Source organism: Ambystoma mexicanum, chromosome 5p, assembly GCF_040938575.1.
Source record: "Ambystoma mexicanum isolate Mex_15411 chromosome 5p, UKY_AmexF1_1, whole genome shotgun sequence".
NCBI classification, from domain to species: Eukaryota; Metazoa; Chordata; class Amphibia; order Caudata; family Ambystomatidae; genus Ambystoma; species Ambystoma mexicanum.
The window spans coordinates 295,637,673-295,662,770 of record NC_090930.1 but is presented as its reverse complement, the minus strand read 5'-3'; the positions used below and the strand labels follow the sequence as shown (position 1 = coordinate 295,662,770).

At 44.9% G+C, this 25,098-nt stretch overlaps 1 protein-coding gene across 4 annotated transcripts in view; it reads right to left on the bottom strand.

Annotated features, from left to right (window-relative positions):
- Positions 1-25,098, bottom strand: part of NRK (Nik related kinase) — a 1,461,188-nt gene that overhangs the window by 273,965 nt on the left and 1,162,125 nt on the right. For all 4 annotated transcript variants that reach the window (XM_069612728.1, XM_069612727.1, XM_069612725.1 and 1 more), the window contains 3 exons: positions 18,519-18,592; positions 15,636-15,754; positions 6,487-6,580 (listed from right to left, as the gene is read on the bottom strand). In XM_069612728.1, the coding sequence (XP_069468829.1) occupies positions 6,487-6,580; positions 15,636-15,754; positions 18,519-18,592 (287 nt within the window). The remainder of the gene's footprint in view (positions 1-6,486; positions 6,581-15,635; positions 15,755-18,518; positions 18,593-25,098) is intronic.

The following is a 25,098-nucleotide window of genomic DNA, read 5'->3' as shown; positions in this document are numbered from 1 at the left end:
TTACAGTGCATCCATCTAGAGAGGTATCAATTCCGGAGGACCATGGCCATGGCTCATCAGAGTTCACGACCCCAATCCCCAGCCAGGTTTGTGAAGAGTGCAACATAATCAATTGTTGTATGCTGACTCTGTGGACTCTACCAGCATTTGAAGGCACTTCAGAAACCCTCAAAACCTGGAACAAACTCACAAATCTACCTTATGCAAGCAGTAGCAGTTTGGTAACAGATTCTCTTCTGCATAGGGGAGTCTTCAGGCAGCACAATTGATTTCCTGGGCTAAGGCAGATAAGACAGTAAGTAATCCCATGGGAACGTACACCCAGATGAAGTGGGATTACATAAAGTAATCCTATTCCATCTGAGAGAAAAATGGCATAGTGCCATGTTTTCCCAGTGACTGGCCATGTCCAACTTTTGGCTCGTGTAGCTGGTGGACGTACATGACTCCATCAGGAGCAGGTGGCCATGTGGACCCCCGACCCCGCTGTCAGGGGCCCCTTGTAACCACCTTCCAGGTGGGGAAATGTAGCCCCTAACGCCATCCCAAGCTATGGGTCAATGCAGAACTCATGGGATTCCAAATTAGAAAGGGGCCTGCAACCATGCCAAAGCGGAAAACTAACCCTCTCCTGTTACCCGTACTGGGGAGAGGCACCGTCGTCCAGCAATGCCAGGCAGTCCACTATGGTCTCTTTCTATAATGAGGACCCCAATATGTTGGGATAATGATCTGGCAGGATCGGAAAGTGGTAGGGCATTTAATTCACTCTGGATTATTAAAAACAATGTCATTTGGTGGTCAAGAATTCTGTGGGACCAAGATATTTTCAGCAGACAACAATCACTCAATGAAACTGACCATTGCAAACCTTGGCTGGTGAAACAGGGAAGACACGTGCACTTACAGTGATCTGCCAGCTCTCTCACCGACCTGTCCAGTCTCATGGAACATTGGGGGAGTTCCCCTGACTGGCCACGCATTCATGTAGGGCTGTCCCAACACCTGTGAACTGTTTGTAGAGGTGGCATTGTTACCACCACTTCAGTTCCCTGCCACCAAACTCTCAATGAAGGAGGGGTCTAGAGGAGTGGGGTTGGAAAACCCGGAAGCTGGGCTGAAGATGGTGAAGAGTCTGTATTTCCACTATCGGATATGACCCCTAAATCAGGTGAAGGCTGCTTTGTTGGCAGTAGGAAGTGGTCTCCTCCTTCTATCAATCTCTAAATCATTTTTGAAATCATTCAACACAAAATTCACCATTTCATTTGCAGTGGCAACCACAGACATATTGACCGACTGTGACTCACTACCTTCGATTCAAAGACAATCTTGAGTTCCTCTGTCCTTCAGAAAAGAAATTAGGCGCATCTGCCACCTGAGGAATTGTAATCTAAAACTCACATTTGTACATATTGCACCAATTCTTATAAAATGGAGCATCTGAAAATAGCACAGAGGATGCACTTTTTCAGATGACCTATTTTTGGAAATTGACTTGTCAACTTATCCACAAAAGGCATTTCCAGGGGGCTGAGCTGCACTAAAATGATGCACTGGTAATTACCCTTGCATGTCTTAGCCGGTATGATAGCTCAGCGGGTTGAGTGCTGGCTGCTGCGATCTGTGTTTGATCTGCAGGTCACAGGATCGAATACTGGCAAGGCCAACTCAGCCTTAAATCCTTCCAAGGTTGATCAATCAGTACCAACTTTGCTTGGGTAATGTATGTAGATATGCTCTATGCAAGGAGATTTGGCAAAAGCGCTATGTAAATAACTCATCATCATTAGTGTCGAGAGAGCGTGCCTGACACTTGTGTATAACAGGCTCCTAGTTCATAACAGTGACGGGCCCATGATTGTGAAATGCTAAAAATAGATGAAATTAAGCTGAAAGGATAGAATGCAAGTGAGGCAGCATTGCTATCAATAGCACTGCTTCTATATTTAAAAACAAATGTGTGAGTGTCTGAAATCACTGTTTCATGCATTGCACACACCCCATGTATGCTCCAAACAGGTATAGGGAAATATGTTTGTTTTCTATGCATTTGAAAGCCCCTCCCGTTTGTGAATTTGGGATGCATAGGAGCACTCCCTGATTGTGCTAAGAGGGTGAACAGGGATATCTGAATGCGCACATCATGGATGCCCCTTGTGAATTATGTGCAAACTTTTTGGGGCGCAAGTGAAGGGGATGTGCTAGTGCATTCCATCACTTGCACCAAAAGAAGCTCTGAGACTCTAGAGCATTGTCTTTTGCAAGCCAAAGCCAATTTCATCATTATGCATCCTGAGATATGGGTAACTAGTATGTAGGAAATACCACCAGTTGGTAATTCTATCAGTACTGCATATGTTCCTGCATTGAGAGAAATTAGATAGTGCCTGGGATTCATGTGTAGTCCATATCCGAACATATGGGGCAGTTATAGGGCCAGTACATCATACATAACTCATTGTTAACTGACTGTTTATTGACTTTGGTGTCTGTTTTGTTTTTTTAATCTTATTTAAGCTTAGCCCCGAGCTGATCTTTTCCTCAATGTCAATAGACACTTTTAGGAAGTATTTTGCTGCTCGTTCTTATTAATTGATGGCAATGCAGTTATCACATGTTGCAATTAAGCTGGCATCGAGTCGGAATCGAACGGAAGGTAGCTGTAGTCTCAAAGTGTCTACTCAAGCTGTGCGGATCGGACAATCACCAGGTTCGGTCAGCGGTCGAGGTTCGATGGCGGTTGACCTGGTACCAGGATGAGCAGGTGAGTCAATTTAATGCGGAGGCTCTGTGGTCGCTGTTCAGGGAACACCAGGCTTGGGTCGATCAACTTACAGCAGCAGCTACGAAGAAGTTGCAGGTTCGAGGCTCAGAGCAATGCCAAGAATCGGTACTCCTTCAATTCTAGCCGAGGCAATGATGCACTTCAGTTGCCGCAGTGCAGTGGCGAATGGAGTCGAACAGGCAAATGGAGGTTTGAAGAACAATGAACGCCAAAAGCAGCTTCAAAGGGTCCTTATAAGTTATTCAGTGTCAAACATGCTTGAATCACGGCTTGCAGCGGGTCAACTTTGAAACAGAGATCTCGGCTCTTCTGGCTTCCAGGTGCTGTGAGTCCCACTCCAGAGTCTCAATGGCCAAGGTTAACCCTTCCTCTGGCTCCCAAACACAGGGGAGGCTAGCATACACTTTCAAGGGTCCTGCAACACAGTGAGATCTCAGGGAACTAGGTGGCTGGCAGAGATGCAGTCTTGGTGGAGCAGCATAGTTCACCCCCAAGGGTCCCTAGGAGTGGTTAGGGGACAGAGCTGGGCTCTGCCTTGGAATACCTATGCTCCCCTCTCAAATGGAAGAGTTTATAAAGGACTGCTCTCAAAGCAAGGTCCAGCGAAATCTTCTCGCAGGTTTAGGTTCCAGAGTTGTTTCACAGAAGTGGTGTGAGAATGCTTCTTTTAAAGGCAAAAGCCCACAGGTGATTGGACTAAAGCTGGCCTGCTTCAGGGACCCAATCGATGCTCTTGAAATGAATGATCATAAGGTGCCATGCACTATGTTTTAACCAGGTATAGTTTTATTATTAGAGTTGAACCCGGCACCATCATGGGCTGTTTATGATGATAATAGTTTTGGTATAGGGGTACATATCATACATGCAGCCCATGCAATGTAGAGACTTGGCTGCCACTGCAGCTGTCAAATGGGCAGCTGTGACCTCCGAACCTGCTCTGTGACTCTGGTAGAGCAGGCGTTGCAAATCAGGATACTGATGCAGGCCACAGTTACGCACTATTTGTTTGGTCTGGAGTTTATGAAAGAGGAATCATGTCAGCAGATTACCCTTACAGTGATGGACATAGACACATCATGTTATTATTTAATAAAAATCAAACTAGCCACGGCTTTCAAACCCTTGCCAGATGGCAATACATCACAGGTACACAGCCATTCTGCCTGATGTTGGCTTTAGTTCACGAGAGTTAAGGAGTGAGCCCAAAACTGCAGCCTATAAAAGCAGTCCAATAATTGGGGTCTGAAAATGTAAACAAAATATCAACTTTAATCTTGTTTAAAATATTGTAGACACGTACTCCTTTAGCCCTATTAAGTTAAATGCTAGTGTACGAATGTTTTATTTATATGCACCGAAAACTCTACATAAATATAAAACATACTAGTGTCATTATTGATTCTTTATAAGGTGTCTCTTGGATGTTTATTACCCGGAGACCTGCATGTGTTTGCTTAGGCTCCATAACCAGACTAATATATTCTAAAACAATTAAGTGATATTAACTTGATCTAAGTCTATTCTGCCACAAAGGTGGCCTGAAACACAAATAACCACATAACACACGGCATTGTGCAATAGCCATATGGAAACCCATATCAACGTGACCAGTCTATTCGTGACATCCTTACTCACCAGTGATAAGCAAATTACATTGCTAGACACCTGCAATAATATAGGTATCAGGTAATATTATCCCCATATATATGGTCGCCGCGATATTATATGGGTGACCATATATATGGGGACAGGGGCAAAAAAAAATTTAAACAAAAAAGAAAAAAAAGAAAAAAAAAGTTTGGGGGTTGCGGGGGTGTCCCCCGCATGTTCCATGCAATAATGTCGCCACAAAAAACGGCCATTTTTCGGCAATATTTTTGCATGGCGAGATTTCTGTGGCGACATTATTGCATGGAACCATAATATAGTATGTAGCTTGGTTCTGGGCACACAATGCCTGCCGCCAGTGCCAGCACAGAGTGTGAAAGGCAACTCCCTGAACAGAATATCAGCTGCTTCTCAAACACAAAGGTGCATAGGTTCCTGTATTATGACAATGTACATGTATAACTGTTAAGAAGTATTTTATAGTAGTGTATAGATGGTTTATAGGTTTGCTCAGGAGAGCACTACCTGAAGGACGCTTTAAAAATGATTTCGATAAAATACCAGAAAATAAATCAGAACATTAAAAGCTCAGCTCTGGTGCGTTCCTTCATACAGTACAGATTGCACCTGTAATCTGCATGCTACACACATGTTATGTCAAAAAGTTGTACACCGCGCACGGGTGCCACCTGTGTGGTTTCTTGGTGTTTTGGCGGATCTGTAAAGTGACGGGGGAGGGGGGAGTTAGTAATACTGAGCAGGAGAAAAGAGCAAGAGTGGTGTGATGCGCTGTTGCCCGCTTCAGTTTGGTTTACACCCTTCGCTCAGCATAGGTGTGTTCTTCAGCTGGGATCCGCCATGTGCTGTTGTGCGAAGCTATGTGTGGTTTGTTTCATTGTTGTGGATTATGACTATCCTCAGAGGAAGGAGACCAATTAGTAGAGAGGATAATGGCGTAATCATAAGACGCCAAACACCCACAATTGCACATTATATGATAGGACAAAAGTCAGCACATCGTCTCAGAAAGTTCTAGTGAGCCGTAAAATCCTTATAACGCACGGCCGGAGCTAGTTTAACCAAAACACACGATGCGTTGATATTCTGCATATCATAAACGCGACAATGTGATTTCCTGCAGTTAATGTTCTTATTACGAGTGAGTTGTAACACACGTAGCGGGAAACCCATTCCCCGCGTGCTGCAATTTATTACAGCGGGTAGATGGCACAGGGCCTTCTTGCAGCTTCGACGCCCAGCACCTGCCACCGCTCACTGGTTGAGTGAGACACAGAGTGGCTGCAGGCGTTGTGTATTTTCAAAGCGAGAGCTTCTCTCTGAAGCAGGGTGGGGGGTGGGTGGGGGTACGGGGCAAGGGCTTGAAGAAAGCCGAGCCAGAAAGGAGGAACTGCGGACATTCTTAGAAAAGAGTGACAAGACAATGAGCGGGCCGGACGAACAGGCCAAGGGAAGAGAGCATTACATGAATGAAAAAGAAAGAGAGGACTCTGCAGTGCGCGTGCTGGGGAAGGGAAAGGAGCAGAATACAAGCACACACGTCGCAAGAAAAGTGGAAGGGCGGGGAAAGAACATGAGTGCAATTACACCGTGAAAGAAAGCTGGGGAACATGAACATGGAGAAAGGACAATGACATTCACGAACAAAGCGGATTATGAGGGTAAATTGTTAATGAGTATTCAAGAAAAATACAAACCAAATGTACGTGAAAAGGCCCCTCAAACTCACCTCGGAGGCCCATGTCCTTATGAAGCCTATAGCCTCGTGCCTCAATTTGCTTGCTCTCAGAATTGCAATATATTGAATATAATAGACAGTTTGCAGACCTCTTCTCAAGGCGCAATACTATACGTCTCTTCAACACTATATATACACCTCATGCCACTCTATTTATTTTGCATGCATTGCCTCCTACTTGTAGCAGGCTCCTGATGTCATAGTTAATCTGCCCTTCGACCCCTGCCCTGTCTTGGTCCGCCCTCAAGAACGGTGCATCACAGAATAATTGATATAAAATGTACTCTTGTTGATAAAGGCAGCACATGCCGCTGTGTAGTGCCTGGAGTACCTTCTGTTCATTTACGGCGCTTTGGGGTTTCAGCTCGATTCCCTCTGGCGCCCTTGTCCTTGAACAGTCTGCCACTCCATTGCTCATTTGTTGCCTAGAAACCAACACATATAAGGCAAAACATGAAACCAAATGAAACCACATTCTCAGAAAAAGTTAATTAACTCAATTAATAGCAGACCTTCTCTTCTTTTAAGTCAAGCAATTAAAGTTCTGAGCAGTGTGAGTGTCGAGGGAGCGGCATTTTGTCAAAGGTATAAATGATTTCGAGCGCGCGCGCCCACTCCCCCACCCCACTTAAACATACGAAATAAACTGCCTTATGCAATACTATGAGGTTCTATGGTGGTGGGGGGGTCTGAGGGGGTAGTGGAGCGGATTTGGTTTCCGAAGAACCAGATTAATGCGGGTTTAAAGGTGCGGATTTTCTTTTAAATGACATGTTGTAGATATTGCCGCTGTTCCTGGCCGCCATTTTGCAATTAAGTCTACACAGCTCTTAGCTAGAAGATAACGTGCTTCACTGTGTGAGCATGGCAAGGTGGGGCCGAACATGCTTGCATTTGGTTTCGTTTCTTGTGCCTAATGTGGAAAGCTGCTGCTGGGAGAGGTCCTAACCTGCAGCAGATTGAGAACATCGCCATGAGCTCTTTCCACGGTCCGGTAATGCACAGTAGCTAATGTATTCGGCATCCAATGAGCAGCCTCAGATCTGCACCTGCTGCCTTCTACCTGATCCACAAAGCCTAAAGATGGAGCCAATAAGGAGAGGCCTGGAGCGAATCTGGCACATGAGCCTCTCACAGATGCTCCAGACATGTCCAGAGTTGCTCCTGCAGGAGTGTTGACAGTCCGGCAGAGGGCGGCAGGTGCAAATCAGAGATTCTCACTCCCTTTATCCTCCTTTGCTCCCGTGCAGAATCCTTACGAATCACGCCCACAGATTGCGGAAGTTGTTGCCCCACAGGGTTCAGATTTGGAATGAGCTTTGCAGAGAGGTCTGGTAGTACCCAGTCACAAACAATGCGGATTTTCACAGATGCCAGAAACTGTGTAACCAGTTGCACCTGTTTTAACAACATATGGTTATTTTGCGGTTGCTCTGCAAGTCCTGTAACTCCTGCGCACTAATGAGCCATTTCATTGGCTGTGATTAGAATGTGGCTTGGATTTCAATTAGGTGCTTAATGAATTAAAACATTCTAGCTCTACCCTGAGTATTGCATGCCAAGCCTGTGAGGCTGTGTTGTTTTGCAAAATCAGCTATTAAAATAAAAATTACATTATTTCATTGTACTTGCATTGTAAACTGGCGCATTTTAAACTTGTTCAATGCTAGTTTCTATTGATTCCCAATAAGAATGTGACACGTGTCTTACTGAGCAAAACACATTATAAAAACCTCGAATAATCATATAAATTATTGTCTGGTAGAAGGTTATTACTCCAAGATCGCCAGTCCTATTGTACTCTTTCAAAAACCTCTCATGAGAAAGGGGAAGTTGACAAATAGAACCACTTCCGGTTCCAGCCTGCTTTGCATAACATGAAAGAACATTTTGGCCCAAGGGCATCTGGGCGCATTACTTAGGTTACACCATAGTATAAGCATAAACAAAGATGGGTAATAGGCTCTGCAAGATACATGAAAACATTTTTATACGTATTTATATACAGATTCTAGTTAGGATGACGAATAATTACATATGTACAAATGAAGCTGAGCAATAGGTATGAGCAGGGGAGGTGGCTAGTGAGCAGAATGATTCAAAGGCAGGTCTTGGGCAGATAGCCATGCTTTGGCCTTACTCTTGAATGCCAGGAAGGAAGGTTCTGCTCTAAGGGGGTTCGGTAGCGAGTTCCAAAGTTTCAACCACATTACTGGGAAGCTAATTCCACCAGATCTTTGAAGGTTGAAGCGGGGTATGGTGAGGCAGTTGGTCTGGGCACTTCTGAGGGGTCTGTTGGTAGTGTGGTAAGAAAAATCTGCTGGCCAGATAGCTGGGCTCTTGGTTAGCAAGGCATTATGTGTCAGTGCAAGTGTTTTGAGGGAGACTCTTTGGGTTACTGAAAGCCATCAGAAACTACGTCTGGTATCATATATGTGATGGTTCTTGGGGATATTTAGTGCAGATCTGATGGCATTATTTTGGATAATCTGTAGCTTATTGATGTTGCCTTGGTTGGTGCCGAGATAAAGTGCGTTGCAGTAATCAATTTTAGACATTACCAGAGTCCTGGCTAATGTGATGCAGTTGGCTGGTGATAGGAAAGGATGGCACGCCGTAATGATCTTACACATGTACGCTGCGGCAGAGGATACTGCGGTAGTTTGTCTGGCGAGGGAGAGGGCGGAGTCAATATAGATGCCTAGGGTTTTAGTGTTCTTTGTTACCATCGATGATAAAAGATTTAAACAATGGGTCTAGTTTGTTGCTGCTTTCGGTAGAGCCTAGGATGAGAATTTCTGTCTTTTCGTCATTAAGACAAAGTTCGTGTTGCGCCATCCATGCTTGGATGACTTGGTAGGTGGAGTTTACGGCAAGTGTGTCAGCTATGTGGTCACCTGTGATGGGAATGAGTATCTGGGTGTCATCCGCGTGAATTGGTGTAGGTGACACCCAGATAATCTAGGATATCAAACAGTGACTTCATAAACACGTTGTAAAGTGTAGGTGAAACACACGATCCTTGCGGTATCCCACAGGTGACTGGTGACGGCTCAGCGGTAGCAGAGGGAGAGAAAACCCTCATGGATCTATTGTCCAGGAATTAACTGATCCAGGCTGTGGCTTTGTCAGAGAAGTGGGCAGCAAGTCTGAGGTGCCGACAGATGATTTGGTGATTTACTAGGTCGAACGCTGCAGATAAATCTAGTAGGAGTAGAAGAGCCAGTTTACCCTTATCTTTTAGGTCTTCAATCTGTGTTTTAAGATCAATAAAGGCGGTTTCGGTTCTGTGCCGAGGACGGAAACCCGATTGTCTAAGTCCCAAGAGTTTATTAGTTTCCAGATAATCTTGGATCTGCAAGTAGGCAGCTCAATCAAGGAGTTTTAGCAAAAACAGCACTCTAGTGATGGGCCTGTAGTTGGTTGGTATGCTTGCATCCAGAGAGGGTTTCTTGAGAAGTGGTATGACCCAAGCATCCTTCAGATTGTCAGGGACAATCCCTGAGCTAATAGAGGTAATGAAAGGAGCTAGGTAATGGGAGACCTCCTTGATAATGGGGGCGGGACATAAGTCACCCTGGCAATCAGAAGGTTTGATATTGTTAATAATGTTTTCTTCTTCTGTGATGGAGAGGGGCGAGAAGCTGAATGGTTTCTGAGAGTGGACGATGGTATTATTTCTATCCTGATGGGTTATAGGTTGCGGGTCAATCTGAAGGCAGGTTTTTTTATCATTGATTTTAATTTGGAGAGTGGCTATTTTCCCAATGAGCGCCTTCTGAATATTGGTGCACCAGGTACTATCTTTGGTACAAGTGTCAGGTGGGGTGACTGGTGATTCCAATTCTTTTAGTAATTTGAATAACTCTTTAGTGTTTGATTTGGCTTGTTCAATACGCTTATTGTAGGTGTTTTTTTTAGCCTGAAGTATAGCCTCTTTGTAGTTCAAGGTGGCCAGAGCAAGGCTCGCTTTGTTATTTTTGGTGGAGTTACTTTTCCAGCGCGCTTCCAAGTTCTGTTTTTCTTTGCCTAGAACTCTCAACTGAGGTGTAAACCAAGAGTTGAGGTGAGCCCGTGGTTTGGGTTTCCTGGATTTACAGGATGCAATGAGGTCCAGGGCTTTCAGCATAGTCTGATTGAACAGGTCTATTAGGACTGTTGGATCAGTACCACAGGAGACGTGTATGTTGAGAGCTGGGAGGATAAGTGGGAGTAATTTTTCACATGTTATGTCTCTCTTATTTCTCGTAGAGATTGCAGGTGCGATGTTATGTGTAGCGCGAGCAGTTTTGGCAGGGATGCTGAAGGTGATTAAGTGGTGGTCTGTTCACACACAAGGTTGGTTAGATTCCACATTGATTTCACAATTTAAGTCATTTATCCAATCAAGGATTCTGCCCTTGGCATGTGTTGGCTCGTTAATGCGTTGCGTAAAGACTAGGTTGGATAGCAAAGTGTTGATAACCCAAATTGAGGTCACATAGTAAGATGATTTGAGATTTAGTTTTAGTATTGTCTGCAAGAATGCAAGATAGGTCTTCAGCGAATGTAGATATAGAGCCAGGGGGCCTATAGATGAGGTAGAGTGTGATGGTCTGAGATGGAGCTAGAGCTAATTTAACTGTGAGCATTTCCGCTGACGTGATCTGTTGTGAGGAGGAAATGCGAAGATTGATTGAGTTTTTGTGTACGAAGGCAAAACCACCTCCTTTGGATTGGCTGATGTTGCAATCGTTTCTAATGATGGTATAACCTGTGGGAATGGCCAGTGGGAGAAGCGGTCCTGAGGCAGTGTGAAGCCAAGTTTCTGTAATGGCAATGAAGTCAAGGTCATGTGTTACGACAAGATCGGCCATATCAAGTGCGTGTGCCATGAGGGATCTGACATTAATCAGTGCCCCCTTGATCAAGATTTTAGGAATGAGGGTGAGGTGCTAATGCAGGGATTCTTCTACTTTCAAGACTCTGCTTATATAGTTGCACTCCAGACAACCACACACGCTTGCTACTGAATAGAGAGAGAGGTGTGCTGGCAGGGTTCACAGATGAACCCACAGGGCTCTAGTACTCTGCAGAAAAGTCACAAATGATGCGCTCTAACTTGAATCTGCAGCAGGAGGCATGCCTTAACTAGATGAAAAAGGGCTGCGCTGGTTGCCTGGCTATACGTCTCTTTATCCGCATCTGTGCCTTGCATTGGAAAGTCCATAGTATTCTCGTACATCCTACGCTTCAAGTGTTCCTGTTAGGAGCCCATGACCTTTTCAGTCATCTGCCATCCAGGGACCATTTTACGACTGCCGGCCAAGCCATTTTAATTTTGCCTCTGCTCCCAAGATCATCCTTTGAACTCGTCTTCACTAACAAATCATGGTCGGCTGGAAGTCTAAGTAAATCTCGGACTCCATCCTACAGTGTCTCCTTCTCCTTACCACATGCCTGCTTGAGCTTGAGTGATACCAATGCAGGTGGGGTGGACATACACTATTAAATCCTGTTTCTCACTAGACCTCTTGTCAATCCCTAAACCACCAGTAGTCTCTCATCCCAGTGAGTCGGCATTGCTTCACACTATTTCCATGCTGACCTGTGCTTTGTTTCTGCAACCGCTTGCATCCTTCACTAAGATGGTTCTTGCCTGTTTGCACACATGGTACTATATTCCTTGGCAGCCTGGGACGTGTAAGGCCCTGTCCAATACATTCATTGGTTCTTGTGTGACTAACGGTAAGCTGTGCCTGAAACTCAGGTTTTGAAGCCAGAGAGAATGTTTTGGAAAATGTTCACAAATGTTAAAGAGGACAGTGTCCTCAGATTGTGGGGCCTATACAAGGTTTCAATGGAAGCAACCCTTTGATTGGGAGATGGACCCATTCTGTAGCAACAATATACATTAAAAGCAACCTCAAGACAGATCATGAGGGGGCCCTGACATGAAATTGAAACCTCCCCAAACACTTCCAGGCAGTGAAGCTCTGCTTTGGTATCAAATGTTCCAGGCTTCCTTTAACTGAGAGAAATTGGGAGGCAGGGCTCCATACCCTTGACCTGGAGAACCTAGTTGAGTCTCAAGCTACGAGGAACTTCTGCTCCCAGAAGATTGCGGATCCATCTCTGGCCAGACCCAGCAACATGACATGGCATCCACCAACAGCGTGAACACCAGCAACCAACAGGTCCCTGGCCTGTATCTGCTGAATGTAATAGAAAATACATCTACAGCCTTAAGAAATGAAAAGTGACATTGGCAATCTAAAGCAAGCGTCTTCTACAGGAGGTGGGCACAGAGGACACCGCCTGCCCCTTCCAACATTAGCTGCACACCCATAAAACCAGACATTGGAACCTCTGACTTTGAGGTTCACCGTAGGAATTAGGGTCAAGGTGCAAGTTACATCCCCTGTAAGGTGAGACTTTTCCCAAACTGCCTTGTCACATCAACACCTTTAACATGTCAAAAATGACATTTCCATATGGCTTTGAGCTTGGACATTCCTTTATTAAAGTGATACTGTGTTACACTTTATTTATGTCTCTCTGGCTCCCCACATAGATGTGCCTTGTCTTCCTGACCACAGATACAAGTGGGTGAGCCAAAGGAACCCAAAGGGTGACCTTTTTGACTCTGTGTCAAAAGGTAACCCATGCCCCGAACATAGGGATGGGTGATTACACCTGACATTCTCCCACTAGATTAGTTTCCAACAGAATACGGAGATATCACAATGGTCCAGGTTGAAAGGGCTTTCACTTGTTTCCAGTTAAAAAGAGATGGACATTTATAATATTTCTTCTAATCTAGAAATGTATGCTTGGAAATGATCCATTCTATATATCTAACCACATTTCTCCCAAAAACCTTCAATACCACTCCATTGTTTAGCCATGAGCAATATTGATTCCCTCCAAATCCTCATCTATAAAATGGCAAAGACCTTCCATCCGAGGAGCTATCCCTTGGAATGCTTGCTCTACCTCAATCCCTGAGGAGCTATCCCATGAAATGCTCTACCTCAATCCCTGAGGAGCTATCCCTTGGAATGCTCTACCTCAATCCCTGAGGAGCTATCCCATGGAATGCTCTACCTCAATCCCTGAGGAGCTATCCCATGGAATGCTCTACCTCAATCCCTGAGGAGCTAGCCCATGGAATGCAGTACCTCAATCCCTGTGGACATGTTTAAACCCTTTCAATTCAGAGAGGTGCTGCTCTACCTAAATCTCCCTGCAACCAGGGGTGGCACATACATAATGGGTAATGGGATGCCAGCCTGACACCTATTATGTGTAAGCCAAGCCAGCGCAGTGAAAACAATGAGCACTTGGTTTCCCTTTGACATTTTTCAGTACTCCAGAGCACATGGCTAATGGTCCATGCAAGGATGGTTATGTTTTGCTTCGCCAGCCTTGCATGGACCATTCTGCATACATACTAGGGTAGTGCAGGGTAGAATGTGTCTACTGGGCACTCATGGGCCACATCACACAATCAGCGATTCAAGGACAGCGTGAAGGTGGCCCTCTGACTCTACAGCACATGTGCAGGAACCAGGAAGCTCTCCCTGCTCGCTCTTGCATGCTTCTCAGGAGATAGGCGGCCTTTGTTGAAGGTGGCACGAGGCAGAGTCATTTGAAGTTCAGCTCGGGCTGCGGGTACACAAAAGAAATATATGTATGCGTGTAAGTGTGTATGCATGCTTTGGTTTTGTAGACATGCGTTTGGTTGCAAAAGTGTATGTTTTTTGGGTGTGCATGTGAATGAGAGAGCGTATGTTGTATGGGTGAACAGGTGAATGAGAGATTGCAAGAATGTGTTTGCTTGTATTTGTTTCGGCTGGTAAGCAGGAGTGGCAGCGGAGCTTCATTTGTGCAGTGGCAGCCAATCTGGACATATATTCATACTTTGGCACATCATTTGCTACTGGGCAGTCAGGGTAACGCCAGCATGATCAGTGTTTATACGTGGCCATACTGACCTAAATTGATGTAGCCAGTCTGGACATATTCTTTTAGAAAGACCTGGCATGTCTTACTTTGTATCAAGGGTAAAGCCAACAGGATGATTGTTTTTATGTGGCCATACTAGCCTACATCAGTGGAGCCAGTCTGGACATGTTTTCGTACAGGGGGATGGTATTTTCTACGTGAAAAGCCAACAGGAGTACTTCTTATGTAGGAATACTGGCACATATTAGCAGAGCCAGCATGTACATGATTTTCTGTAGTATTATTACTGGCATTATGGGAACAGAAAACATGAGTATTCTCTTATATGTGAAAACTGGCATATATTGGTGCAGCCAGCATGGACATGTATGGTCAAAGCCAACCCGAACATGCTTTTTATATTGGTATATATTGTGGTCCAAGACATCCTGAAAATGCTTTGGAAAATGCTCCTGTGCAATGCTGGTGACTTGCATCTATTAGATTTTTCTATCTCTTACCCTACGAAAAAATGGTAAACTGTTAATCTACACCATTTTAACCCATTATTATATGAAATGTTCTCTGTGAAAGAACCGCCCCCGAACCGTGGTTGTTTGCTTTGGGCTCCCTCATTTTGTTTGGTCACTCCAGGTAATTTGTGGCAAACATTTACTCCCCTCCAAAGAAAAATTCACCAGCCCCCACTGCCTGCAACACGTTCCTTCAATTCAGAGAGATGCTGTTATCCAATGGCATGCGCCACATTAACCGTTTTGTGACACCTGTAAACTGCTTCAGTTCTGGAAGATGGTAACAATGTGGTTTTTCGTTCACTCCTTTCACTAACGTTTTCAAATCTCAGGTGATTTGGTTAGGGGGCCACGAGGCTTTCAGAACTGTGATTATCGTTAAAATGTCCAAAACTAATTAAAAAAATGCCTACAATTAAATCAAAATAATATGTTTTACGGGTGTTTATTTAGAGGAAAGGAACGTTTTCTGCTTTCAGTAATAGTGTAATTGTGCTTTACTTTTCACTGGTGCCTCATCCTTAATGCCCATGCCCTGGATACTGGCACAACATCTCAGACACCATTCCACCTTTCTGGATCAGCAATCCTTTCTTTCCAATTAAGTAACGGTGCCGAAAAAGGACAAATTCCAGGCGTATTCCCAAACGACTGCCCTGGTCTGGTTAGGATTACTACAACAATGAGCGTATTTCTTTTCTGTTGGACATTCAAGATTTACAACTGGTTTCTATTGGAACCAATTGCTCCATTTGGGATTATTTACATTGCACTGAATCCTGCAGCAGTGAAAATGCAAAAACAGTAGACAGTGAAATAAAACTAACAACTGGAACCAGCGGACACAATTAGACACCAGTGAAAGCAATCGAGGCTAAACTTAAACGCAATGGTTTCAAAGCAGTTGATTAGATGCCAAAAAACAGGGAGCCAGGAACAGGAAACAAAAGGAAACGTTTGTTACTTGTTAGCCAGAATGTCGAATAGAGTGATTCGTGGAGAAAATAGAAAATAAGCCAACCTCTTTTGGCTCGGATCGTCGTCATCACTGCTGCCGAATTCGTCACTCGATGAACAATATTCTGATGATTTGAAAAATATGTTTTTGCTCTCTTTATTTCTGCCAAAAAAAGCTGGACTCTGATAAACGGAAAAATCATATTATTTGCTTGGTGCACATGGCAACTTATTTTACAGACACATTGAACAATGATGCAGAGGGGAGGGTGGGATCTTGGTGGCCACTTCCAACACATGCCTGGATATTGACCTCAGATGAGGACTGACTGCTGGCAGAAACACCACCACATTCAACATGCTCAAGGAACCCTTTCCATAAAACATTTCAGGGAAGTCTTGTAGCTGATCCATTCATTTTCTGTTATCGGCTAGTGACCCCGTTTATTATCGTGGGATAATGACCCACTCAGAGTTTCGCTAATGATTGGAAGGTGAGGTCCATAAATCAGTGGCATAATTACCTCAATTCAGTGAATACACCTATAAGCAAATAGCGTTCAAACTGAAACAAGCACTGGCAAAGCCAACAGTTTGAGCTTTTGTGCAGGCCTGGGATAGGCATTGGCTAGGCACTGGCATAATGACCATAAGATTGAAACAGCTGGAAAATAGATTGATTACCTGGGCAGGTGATGGCAATACCTGGCAAATGCCTATCCAATACCTCGAGCCAAAATTGTTTGCTTTGTGCTTGCTTGTTTTTAACAGGACGTCAGTTCATGCGGACATATAAATCAAGTGGCTGAAGGCACGCTTGATTAAGACATTTTATCATGCCATATGCACCTGTAATCAAAACATGAACACTCATCAGACTGCATAGAAATAACAGTACCAGACTAAAGGTTGATGTTAACTCTCGATAGAACGAGCTCAAACAGATCTCCGGATGATGTGTTTTATGCGGGATGAGGCAGGTAGTGGGTGGGACTGGTCGTAGGCATTTACATTGCCTGGGGCAGACAATGGGTGGGTAAATAACCAAATAAAACCACAAGCTGTGAGTCCCACCTCACACCATCTCCCTCCTACCCATACTCCAATGCAATAGTTTTGGCTTATCGGGGGGCACAGCCACCTTATCGCCCAAACTAAAAAAGTGAACACAGCGTTAATTACATTTTCAGCCACATTACTCCCAGTGCACTGCAGAGGCTAGGATGAAACTGTTATGAGTTCCATGCCCCTGGAGGCGCTGCATGGGCATGGTTGTTGAGACTCCACTCAAAAAGCAGGGCTCTGTTGCACCTCACAGCCCCAGAGAGCATGCTGCCGATGGGCGGGGCAGGGGCGCTTGTGTGGCACTGCATAGTACTTTCTCCATCCAGTCCTCTGTCTTACCGTCACCACTAGCAGTTGTCAGCCGTGAAGAGGGCGGAGAGAAGTGTGTACAGAGAAACAGCATGGCGTGCCACCACACTCTCCCTCACGTGTGCTATTCTTCTTCAGTGCTCTGGGTTTCAAGGTCAAGCCGCGGCACAGCTCCTTTCTCACACACCCTTCACAGCTCTAGCTCCGGTATTACTCGGAGGAGCAAAGTGTACGTAGAAGCTGAGCAGCGTTATATCTTCAACATGGTAGAATACCTGACGTGTGGGCAATACAGGTAGTTGTTGACTATATTGAGAGCATTCTGCCTGGCAGCCAGGCAATCTTTGAACAAGACTATGGCGCTCATTATGAGTTGGCCGCTCCAGAAATAAGGTGCCGGAAACAACGTGTAACAGCACCTTTCCGGACTGGCCGACTCAAAGCCTGCTGGTAGGGGCTGTGACTTACTGGCCTCTCCACTGTGGTGGCCGGTGGAGAAAGCATGGTAGTTCCCCGGTATCTCGCAGGTACTTTGAAATGTTGGCAGCTCCATTGCAGACAAAGCAGCATCACCTGACAATAATATAGCAATAATACCCAAGCTGGTGGGTTGGATCGGGCGGTAATGGCCTGGGAACCAAGTTATAGGCTGTGCGAAGTTAGATTCTTAACAATGGGGCTCGGTGGTGTGACTGTCCCATCCAGCTCACCGGCAAAAGTATTGTTGCCATTGGCACCCCAGACTTTTAATCCAGAGTGCTGATAGCAATATATTTGTTTGGATGAATGGTTTGCATGGCATGCTCGCGGCGTCCTGGTCATTCAAACTAATACTCACCTAAGATGGCTGACATGGAAGTGGAAGGCAGAGCTCTATGCAAGGCCCCTACTCCATTTCCATGGTGGCCTGAGAAGCTGGAGCTCTGATGGAGGAGGTGCCACCGCAATAAGAATCAGCTAAGTAGGTTGGGGTGGGGGAGAGGAAGAAGCAGGGACCGGAGGGAAGAGGAGGCGGGAGAGTAATGGTTGGGGCAGCGCTCGCACCTTCCAAGCTTGCTTGCAACACAGGCTTGAATCATGGGAGCGAATGGCTGGGATAAGTCAGCTCGCTCGACATTTCAACAAGGACCTTTAATGTGGACAACAGGAGCTTACCGCGTGGTACTCTAAGAAGCTGGGGGCACTATTGATTTTGGCATCCTGGGTCAAACCCTCATGGTGCTAAGGGCCAGTGATATGACAACTAACACTGACCACCTCCAGTGCATGTCCAATGGAGCCAGTGATTTAAAAAACAAAAAACATGGCCACTTGGTGCAATAAAGATCGCCTATGGTTTTGACTCAGTGAACGTGTTGATGAAGTATGGCTAAAACTCTCTAGAAGGCCAGGCAAAAGATAAACAGATGTGTTGCAATTTTCTATTTGGCATGTTGTCATTGTATGTGGCTCTCTTTCATGTTGTCATTGTATGGGGCTCTCTTTCATGTTGTCATTGTATGGGGCTCTCTCTAGCATGCAGTAAGATACTGTAACGCACAGGGACAGCCTTTAATGAGATAAGACCACTTACTGAACTCTGTGTAGTTGCTGCATATCTTTCAGATTGCTTGAAATGATGTGTCAGGTTATCCGGCCTTGATGATTCTGCAATGACCCAAGTGATATTGTTAGGCGAGGAACACACACAAGGGTTCGATATCATGTATGGCATAGATGCACCAAATAAGAAGCAACCACCGAATACAACTCCGCTATTAAACTGGACTTCATGATAGATTCTGCAGAGAAAGTAGCCATACAGAGGGAGTACAAATGACCCATTGATATTAAGCGACATGCGTTGCCTAGTAACAAACACCATTTCTACGCTCTTTTTTCATGTTGTATTACCAGAGTGAATTACAGAGGAAACAAAAACTGAACATAAAAATTATGCCGAATTGCCACATGAAAGAAAATTCCAGGTACAGTAATTTTCATTGCCATTAGTACATCTCATGCTTTTTACCCTGATGGACAGTGGGCACCTGTGGCGATAACTTTGTTGATGCAAATTGTTCAATGGCGTCCAAACAGCTGGGCACAATATTCTAATATATAATCACTCCAGCGATCTATTCCCCTCTTGCAAGACAGTGAGCTTCAGTGTTCACAATTGTAATGGCAGATATAGAAGCTCTCTTATGTGCTGTATTTCACATCAGCTATAAGAACTGATGACTGAAAGTGGGGGAGGAGCACAGACGCTTGCTATCTGCAGCTGCTATCTCCAACTGCCACGTGCCACTAATCAGTATTTGTAACAGTACTGCACAGCTGTTGACATACTGTACTGTGCCTATGCAAAGTGCATTGTATCCACCCCCAGCCCATTCCACAGAGATGAAGGCTTCTAAGGGCGTCCCCCACAAGTCACAGTGAAATCTCCCCCAGGCACTGCCATGCAGGTCACAGCGTAAGCATCCCCTGACCTTCTCACACAGGCAATAGCATGCCCTTTCATGCAGGTCACAGTACAATCACCCTCAGACCATACAACGCAGGTCACAGTGAACCGTTCCCCAGGCACTCTCATGCAAGTCACAGTACAATCGCCCCGAGGTCATCAAACAAAGGTCACAGTGGACCGTTCCCCAGGCCCTCTCACGAACGTCACAGTGGACCTTTCCCCAGGTCCTCTCACGCAGGTCACAGTACAATCGCCCCCAGGCCATCAAACAAAGGTCACAGCAGACCTTTCCCCAGGTCCTCTCACGACGGTCACAGTGGACCTTTCCCCAGGTCCTCTCACGCAGGTCACAGTACAATCGCCCCCAGGCCATCAAACAAAGGTCACAGCAGACCTTTCCCCAGGTCCTCTCACGAAGGTCACAGTGGAACTGCCCCTAAGCCCTGCCATGCAGCTCTCAGTGGAACCATCCCCTGACCTTCTGACACAGGCAATAGCATGCCCTCTCATGCAGGTCACAGTACAATCACCCCCAGGCCATCAAATGCAGATCAGAGCAGACCTTTCCCCAGGTCCTCTCACGAAGGTCACAGTGGACCTTTTTCCAGGTCCTCTCACGAAGGTAACAGTGGGCCTTTCCCCAGGTCCTCTCACGAGGGTCACAGTGGACCTTTCCCCAGGCCCTCTCACGGAGGTCACAGTGGACCTTTCCCCAGGCCCTCCCATGCAGGTGACAGTACAATCACCCCCAGTTTCAGGTATTCGCATCATTGCCAGGGATCACCATTGAATGCCCCACTAATCACATCATTGAGTAGTTATTGCGAAACCGGGGTTAAAAGTGAAACCATGCCCTCACCTAGGCAGCTCCTGCCCACTTTTATGCTCTTCCTATTCTGTACGAGCACACTGAGCTCTTCCCCTGCCTCTGGGAGAACACACTCTGTAGCCTTCTCTGCTTTGTGCAACTTTTTAGAATAATGCCTGCACTACCAAAGCAGCAACAACGTAAAACGGGCCTTTCTGAACGAGCAGTTTGTTTTATTTGTATTTTATTTGCTTATAGTGGAAACCTAGCTTGAGAGCAGTGGAGCACTTTACAACAGCAGGGTGCCAGCATTGGGCTTGGCATTTTATACAGGAGTGAGCAGATGCCAACATTGGGCTTGGCATTTTATACAGCCGTGCAGTATTGTTGATGTGGTGGGGAGGGCGGCGTGATGTTTGTCTGACAGTTTGTAAAGTAAACAGTTCCAAGAAAGTCTTCTGTCACTCCAGTAATTCTTCACTCTTGCATCAGGCCGTTGTTGATTAGGACATCGAAACGAAATTTAAAATAATCGACATAAGCATCAGCATCCTATTCAAAATAATCCCTGAAGAATTCGGTGCCAAGAAACTTGTGATGCCTAACTAACTCATGATCAGTTGCAAATCTCTTTCAGAAGCGATTGGCAACACGAGAAGGTACTGCGGTCTCATTTAAAGAACTGGCACAGTCACAGCAATCTTTCAGGAACCAAGATCTTCCTGTAACATCATGAGTCAGACTGAATGCTGCTTTAATAGCTTTTATTAAAAGACCTTTGACATGTTGCCTCGAGATGTTCTTTGGAGGCCATGTAATAGAAACACTCATGTGCTCCCACACACACACCCACACACAGCCACCCACCAGGATTAGCAGGCCAAAGTTGGGATTGTTCAGTGAACCGCATACCATGAACACGGCTTGGGCGGTTGGAAAAGTGATCTAGGGAGTAGAAAGGGGAGTGTGGCCTCGGGACATCCCTTATTTTCAGGGGGAGAAGAAGGATGGCACTGAAACCCCCTTCCATTAGCAAGGCTTTATGGAAGGCTGCCATTTGCACTGCCATAGTAGTATTAATTGGCCGTTGATGGTAGCAGGTGCAAAAAAAATGGTGCAGGTACCTGGCCATTTAATGACTGTGCCTGGCATATGCCTAATACTTATACACAAACCAAAACTGTTGGCTTTGCCAGTGCTTGTTTATAACAGGACTTCAGTGAAGTACATGAATAGTGCTTATAAATAAAGTGGCTGACAGATGACCTGGTTATGACATTTGTATTGCACTAATAGCACATTTACAGCCCAAATTAAGTCATTAACTCTCAAAAGGTTGCTTTGTGTGTGCTGCACACCCCAAGCACCAGGCCTCCTGTTGCTCAGTGCAGGGCAGGGTAAAGGAGGTGAGGGCAGGCTTTATGGAAGGTGTCCACTCAACCCATCCTAGAGACTCTACTGCACCAGCAACAGCCAATACTGTACTCCAAAAATTAGAAATACTTCCAGAAACATGTTAGGCTCAGTCACCAAGCAACTGGCCTGGTGAGGTTACCTACATGCTGACAATGAGGCATGACTCTGATGCAGAGGAAACCTAGTGATTCTGGGTCTGTCCATCATAAATGGAGACTCTGGAAACCAGCGTCTAAAGCTTACAAATGAATTTATCCAATATGGCTGCATGTTGCACTGGAGTGCTGTCTGTGTGGAGGAAGCCCCTCGTTTTCCAGCACCACAAACCTGTGTGTAAAGTTGACATCACATAGGCGGAGTCAGAGTACACTGTCACTTCCTCGTCCTTGTATTTTTAGAGTGCAGTGATAAGCGCCAATAATCCTAGAGCCTGTGCCGAGCAATGCAAAGGCAATCTCACACTTGTAACACCTTCAAATTCACCCTGTCAGTTCAGCTTCACTACTGCTGACCCAGTATACCTTTCTCCATCGTTTGGTTAATTTTTGAAGAACCATCAATAAAGAGAACTCCCCCCTCTGAGAACATTTTCTTTAACACAGGGAACGTCATTATAAAATTCATTATACATTGTGCAGTCATGTCCATAATCATCCTCCCCTACAGTTTCTGCTATGGATGTTGCTGTGTTCACTATTCTGCATCTAACAATTTTGATCGCAGGGTTTGAGATAATTACCCCATACCGTGATGCTCTTTTTGTGGTCATTATACTTTTGGGGTTTACTAAAATAACAAATAATGCATGCTCAACAAATAATGTTATTGAACCACTGATTGTAATACTTGAAGCCTTTTCAATGGCAAGTGCAACACCAGCTTAAGCTTGTTCGCGAGGGTAATGCCCTTTGTGGGATGTATTTACACATGCATCCGAGCCCTACCTCAAAACTGTGCAGTACTGACATGAAAACATCATGATGGCCAGAGCTTCCCAGAAAATGCCCAGGGAAGTGCATGAAGAATAGGCTGCCACCCATTTTTGCCGATGTTATGGGCACAGAAGGACACTGCCTAAAACCACCATTGGACTACCCACACAGTAGTCTGAAACCATTGGGAATGGCAATGCTGATTGCCAAAAGCAAACCCATAACTGTGGAGAATTCATTTTCTTAAATCCCAAAAAGGGGTGCAGTACCAGTACTCACCACTATCAGAAAGCCGGCGTTTTAAAACCACCAGATTTTACTTTTTTGTAGAAAACTGAATAAATGAACCCAAAACATGCCAAAGAAAGACTTACTGAGAGGTGGATCCAATGTAAAGTTATATTCTGAAGTGACTTGAAGGTTTATAACAAGACTGGCTGAGCTGGGGATTTCAGCAGTTTAAGTAAATTTGGACTGAAAGACACTAAAAATCTAAATGTTTAAAAGAAATGAGTGACCTACTTTTGAGTGTCACATAGGTTGCAATTGTTTAAATGTCATAGTTTTGAACTTAGAATCAGCATTCTAGCTGCATATGTAAAAAATTGTCTTGACTTAAACTGGGGAACAAAAAGTGACATTTTATATGAAACCTGGCTTAAGGAACTGAATTCTGCCCACCAGCTACCCCCGACAGGAGATGAAACTTGAGTCACAGCTGTGTTCCCAGGCCTATCTGCCTTTTGCTGGCCACACTAAGGATATGCCATCTCTCTGATAATTGAATTAAGGGGAGCCCCCACAGAATACAGGAGCTCTGAACAAAGCCCTGTCCTGACTCAGGCAAATGTTTTATTGGCGGCAGTCGTAAATGGAGCTTCCTCCTGGAAGTAAAGGGGAGGAGCACTGCCTGTGAGAGCAAGCTGGCTTGGCAGAACTGGAAAAACCAGAAATTCAACCTTGTGCTGGGGGAAAACCACACCCCTTTGGGGCCAGAACATAACTCTAAAAAGATGAATATGAATAACTCATAGTACGGACATGTGAAAATTTTATAAATGATACCATAATTCTTGTGATTTTTCTGCCCACATTTTAAGAGGTTTTTAGAACCGGTGGCATGTTCAGGGGGGTTTTAGCGGAAAAGAGGATATTACTCAAAATGTGTGCATGTGAAAAATCTGACACTTCATCAACTAATGTCCATACTCCTTGCGCACATGTGTGTAAATTTGGGGTAATGTCCGGTATTGCAAACCAGTTAAAAAGTGCAAAATATTGCCATTTCTGAATGCAAGCCCCCAGGAAGAGCAGAGTTTTAACAGGGGATTCCTCCTGTGATATGTGAGGGGTGCGTGTAATTTTAAAACAATATGTACCTCTGCAAATATGTATTTGGTTCAAATCTAGATTTGTGTGCAAGTTGACAGGAGGAGTGGACTTTCTGCAGGCTGTAAAATGACATCACTCTGACACAACTTAGCTCCCCCAATCAGGGGAGAAATGAAAGCTTGGCCAATGGCAAGTGTAGAGGGGTAGGGTCTAGTGATGCTGCACACACACCCATTTTGAAAACACATAAAAGCAGACAGACAGGACAGATAGGGACCTTCAAATCCATTTGCAGCTGGAAGCTCTGCCGGAAAATCCATACTTTACCTCCCTCAACCTTCAGAGAGCAGACATAGAGACTTCAAATCTATCAAATATCCAGAACCAGAAACCTAGACCAGACCAGCAGAGCAGAGCTGATCCAGACCACTGTTAGCAGAACCAGAGAGAGCTGACCCAGATCACTGTGAAGTGCAGAGACCAGAGTCCAGTCTAAAACCTGACCAGATCCGTGGCGAGGCCCATTTAACTCAAGAATATAGTGTGAGTACCTAGAAAACTGTGCAGAACCAATCTCTTAGTTAAAATAATATAATCCAAGCTATTTTAATCTAAGTAGAACTGCCTCCTAACTGTCACCTGTCATTTGTAAAGCTGTCACCTGTCATTTTCTAGTTGCAAGCTGCACTTGTCTTTTTTGAACTTTAAAATTTCAAATCTGAAAAACGACCTTTATTTAATCGCTCATATCTCCGTGACCGTTTGTGCTAGAGACTTGCAGTAACTTTCCTCAGAAAGCTTAGAGACCGCATTCCTACCCCCTATAGTTTTGCCGCAATCGTGAAAAACGCATTCGCGAATTTACCGCGATTTGCAAATTTCTCCACGTGTAAAAATCTGCTGCTGCTTGCCTTTCAGTTGCCAAAAATTTGTTTAACCTGCTAGTTACACCCTAGATCCTTGCTAAAGTGAGCCTGGACTAATATTAACTAGATACCACTCACCCTGAACCTCTAGAGGGAATTAAAAGCATTTTAGTATATTTTTTTTCTTCATTGCCAGCACATTTAAAAGCATTTGGGCCTGTGTTTTCAACTTCTGTAGTCTAAGTTGCTGGGGTGAACTGAATCACATTTGATTGCATTTCTGAGAACTGTGTGCTTTTCCTTCCATTTCCTTGCATTGCATAAAAGGGGGGGTGAATTGTCCAAGA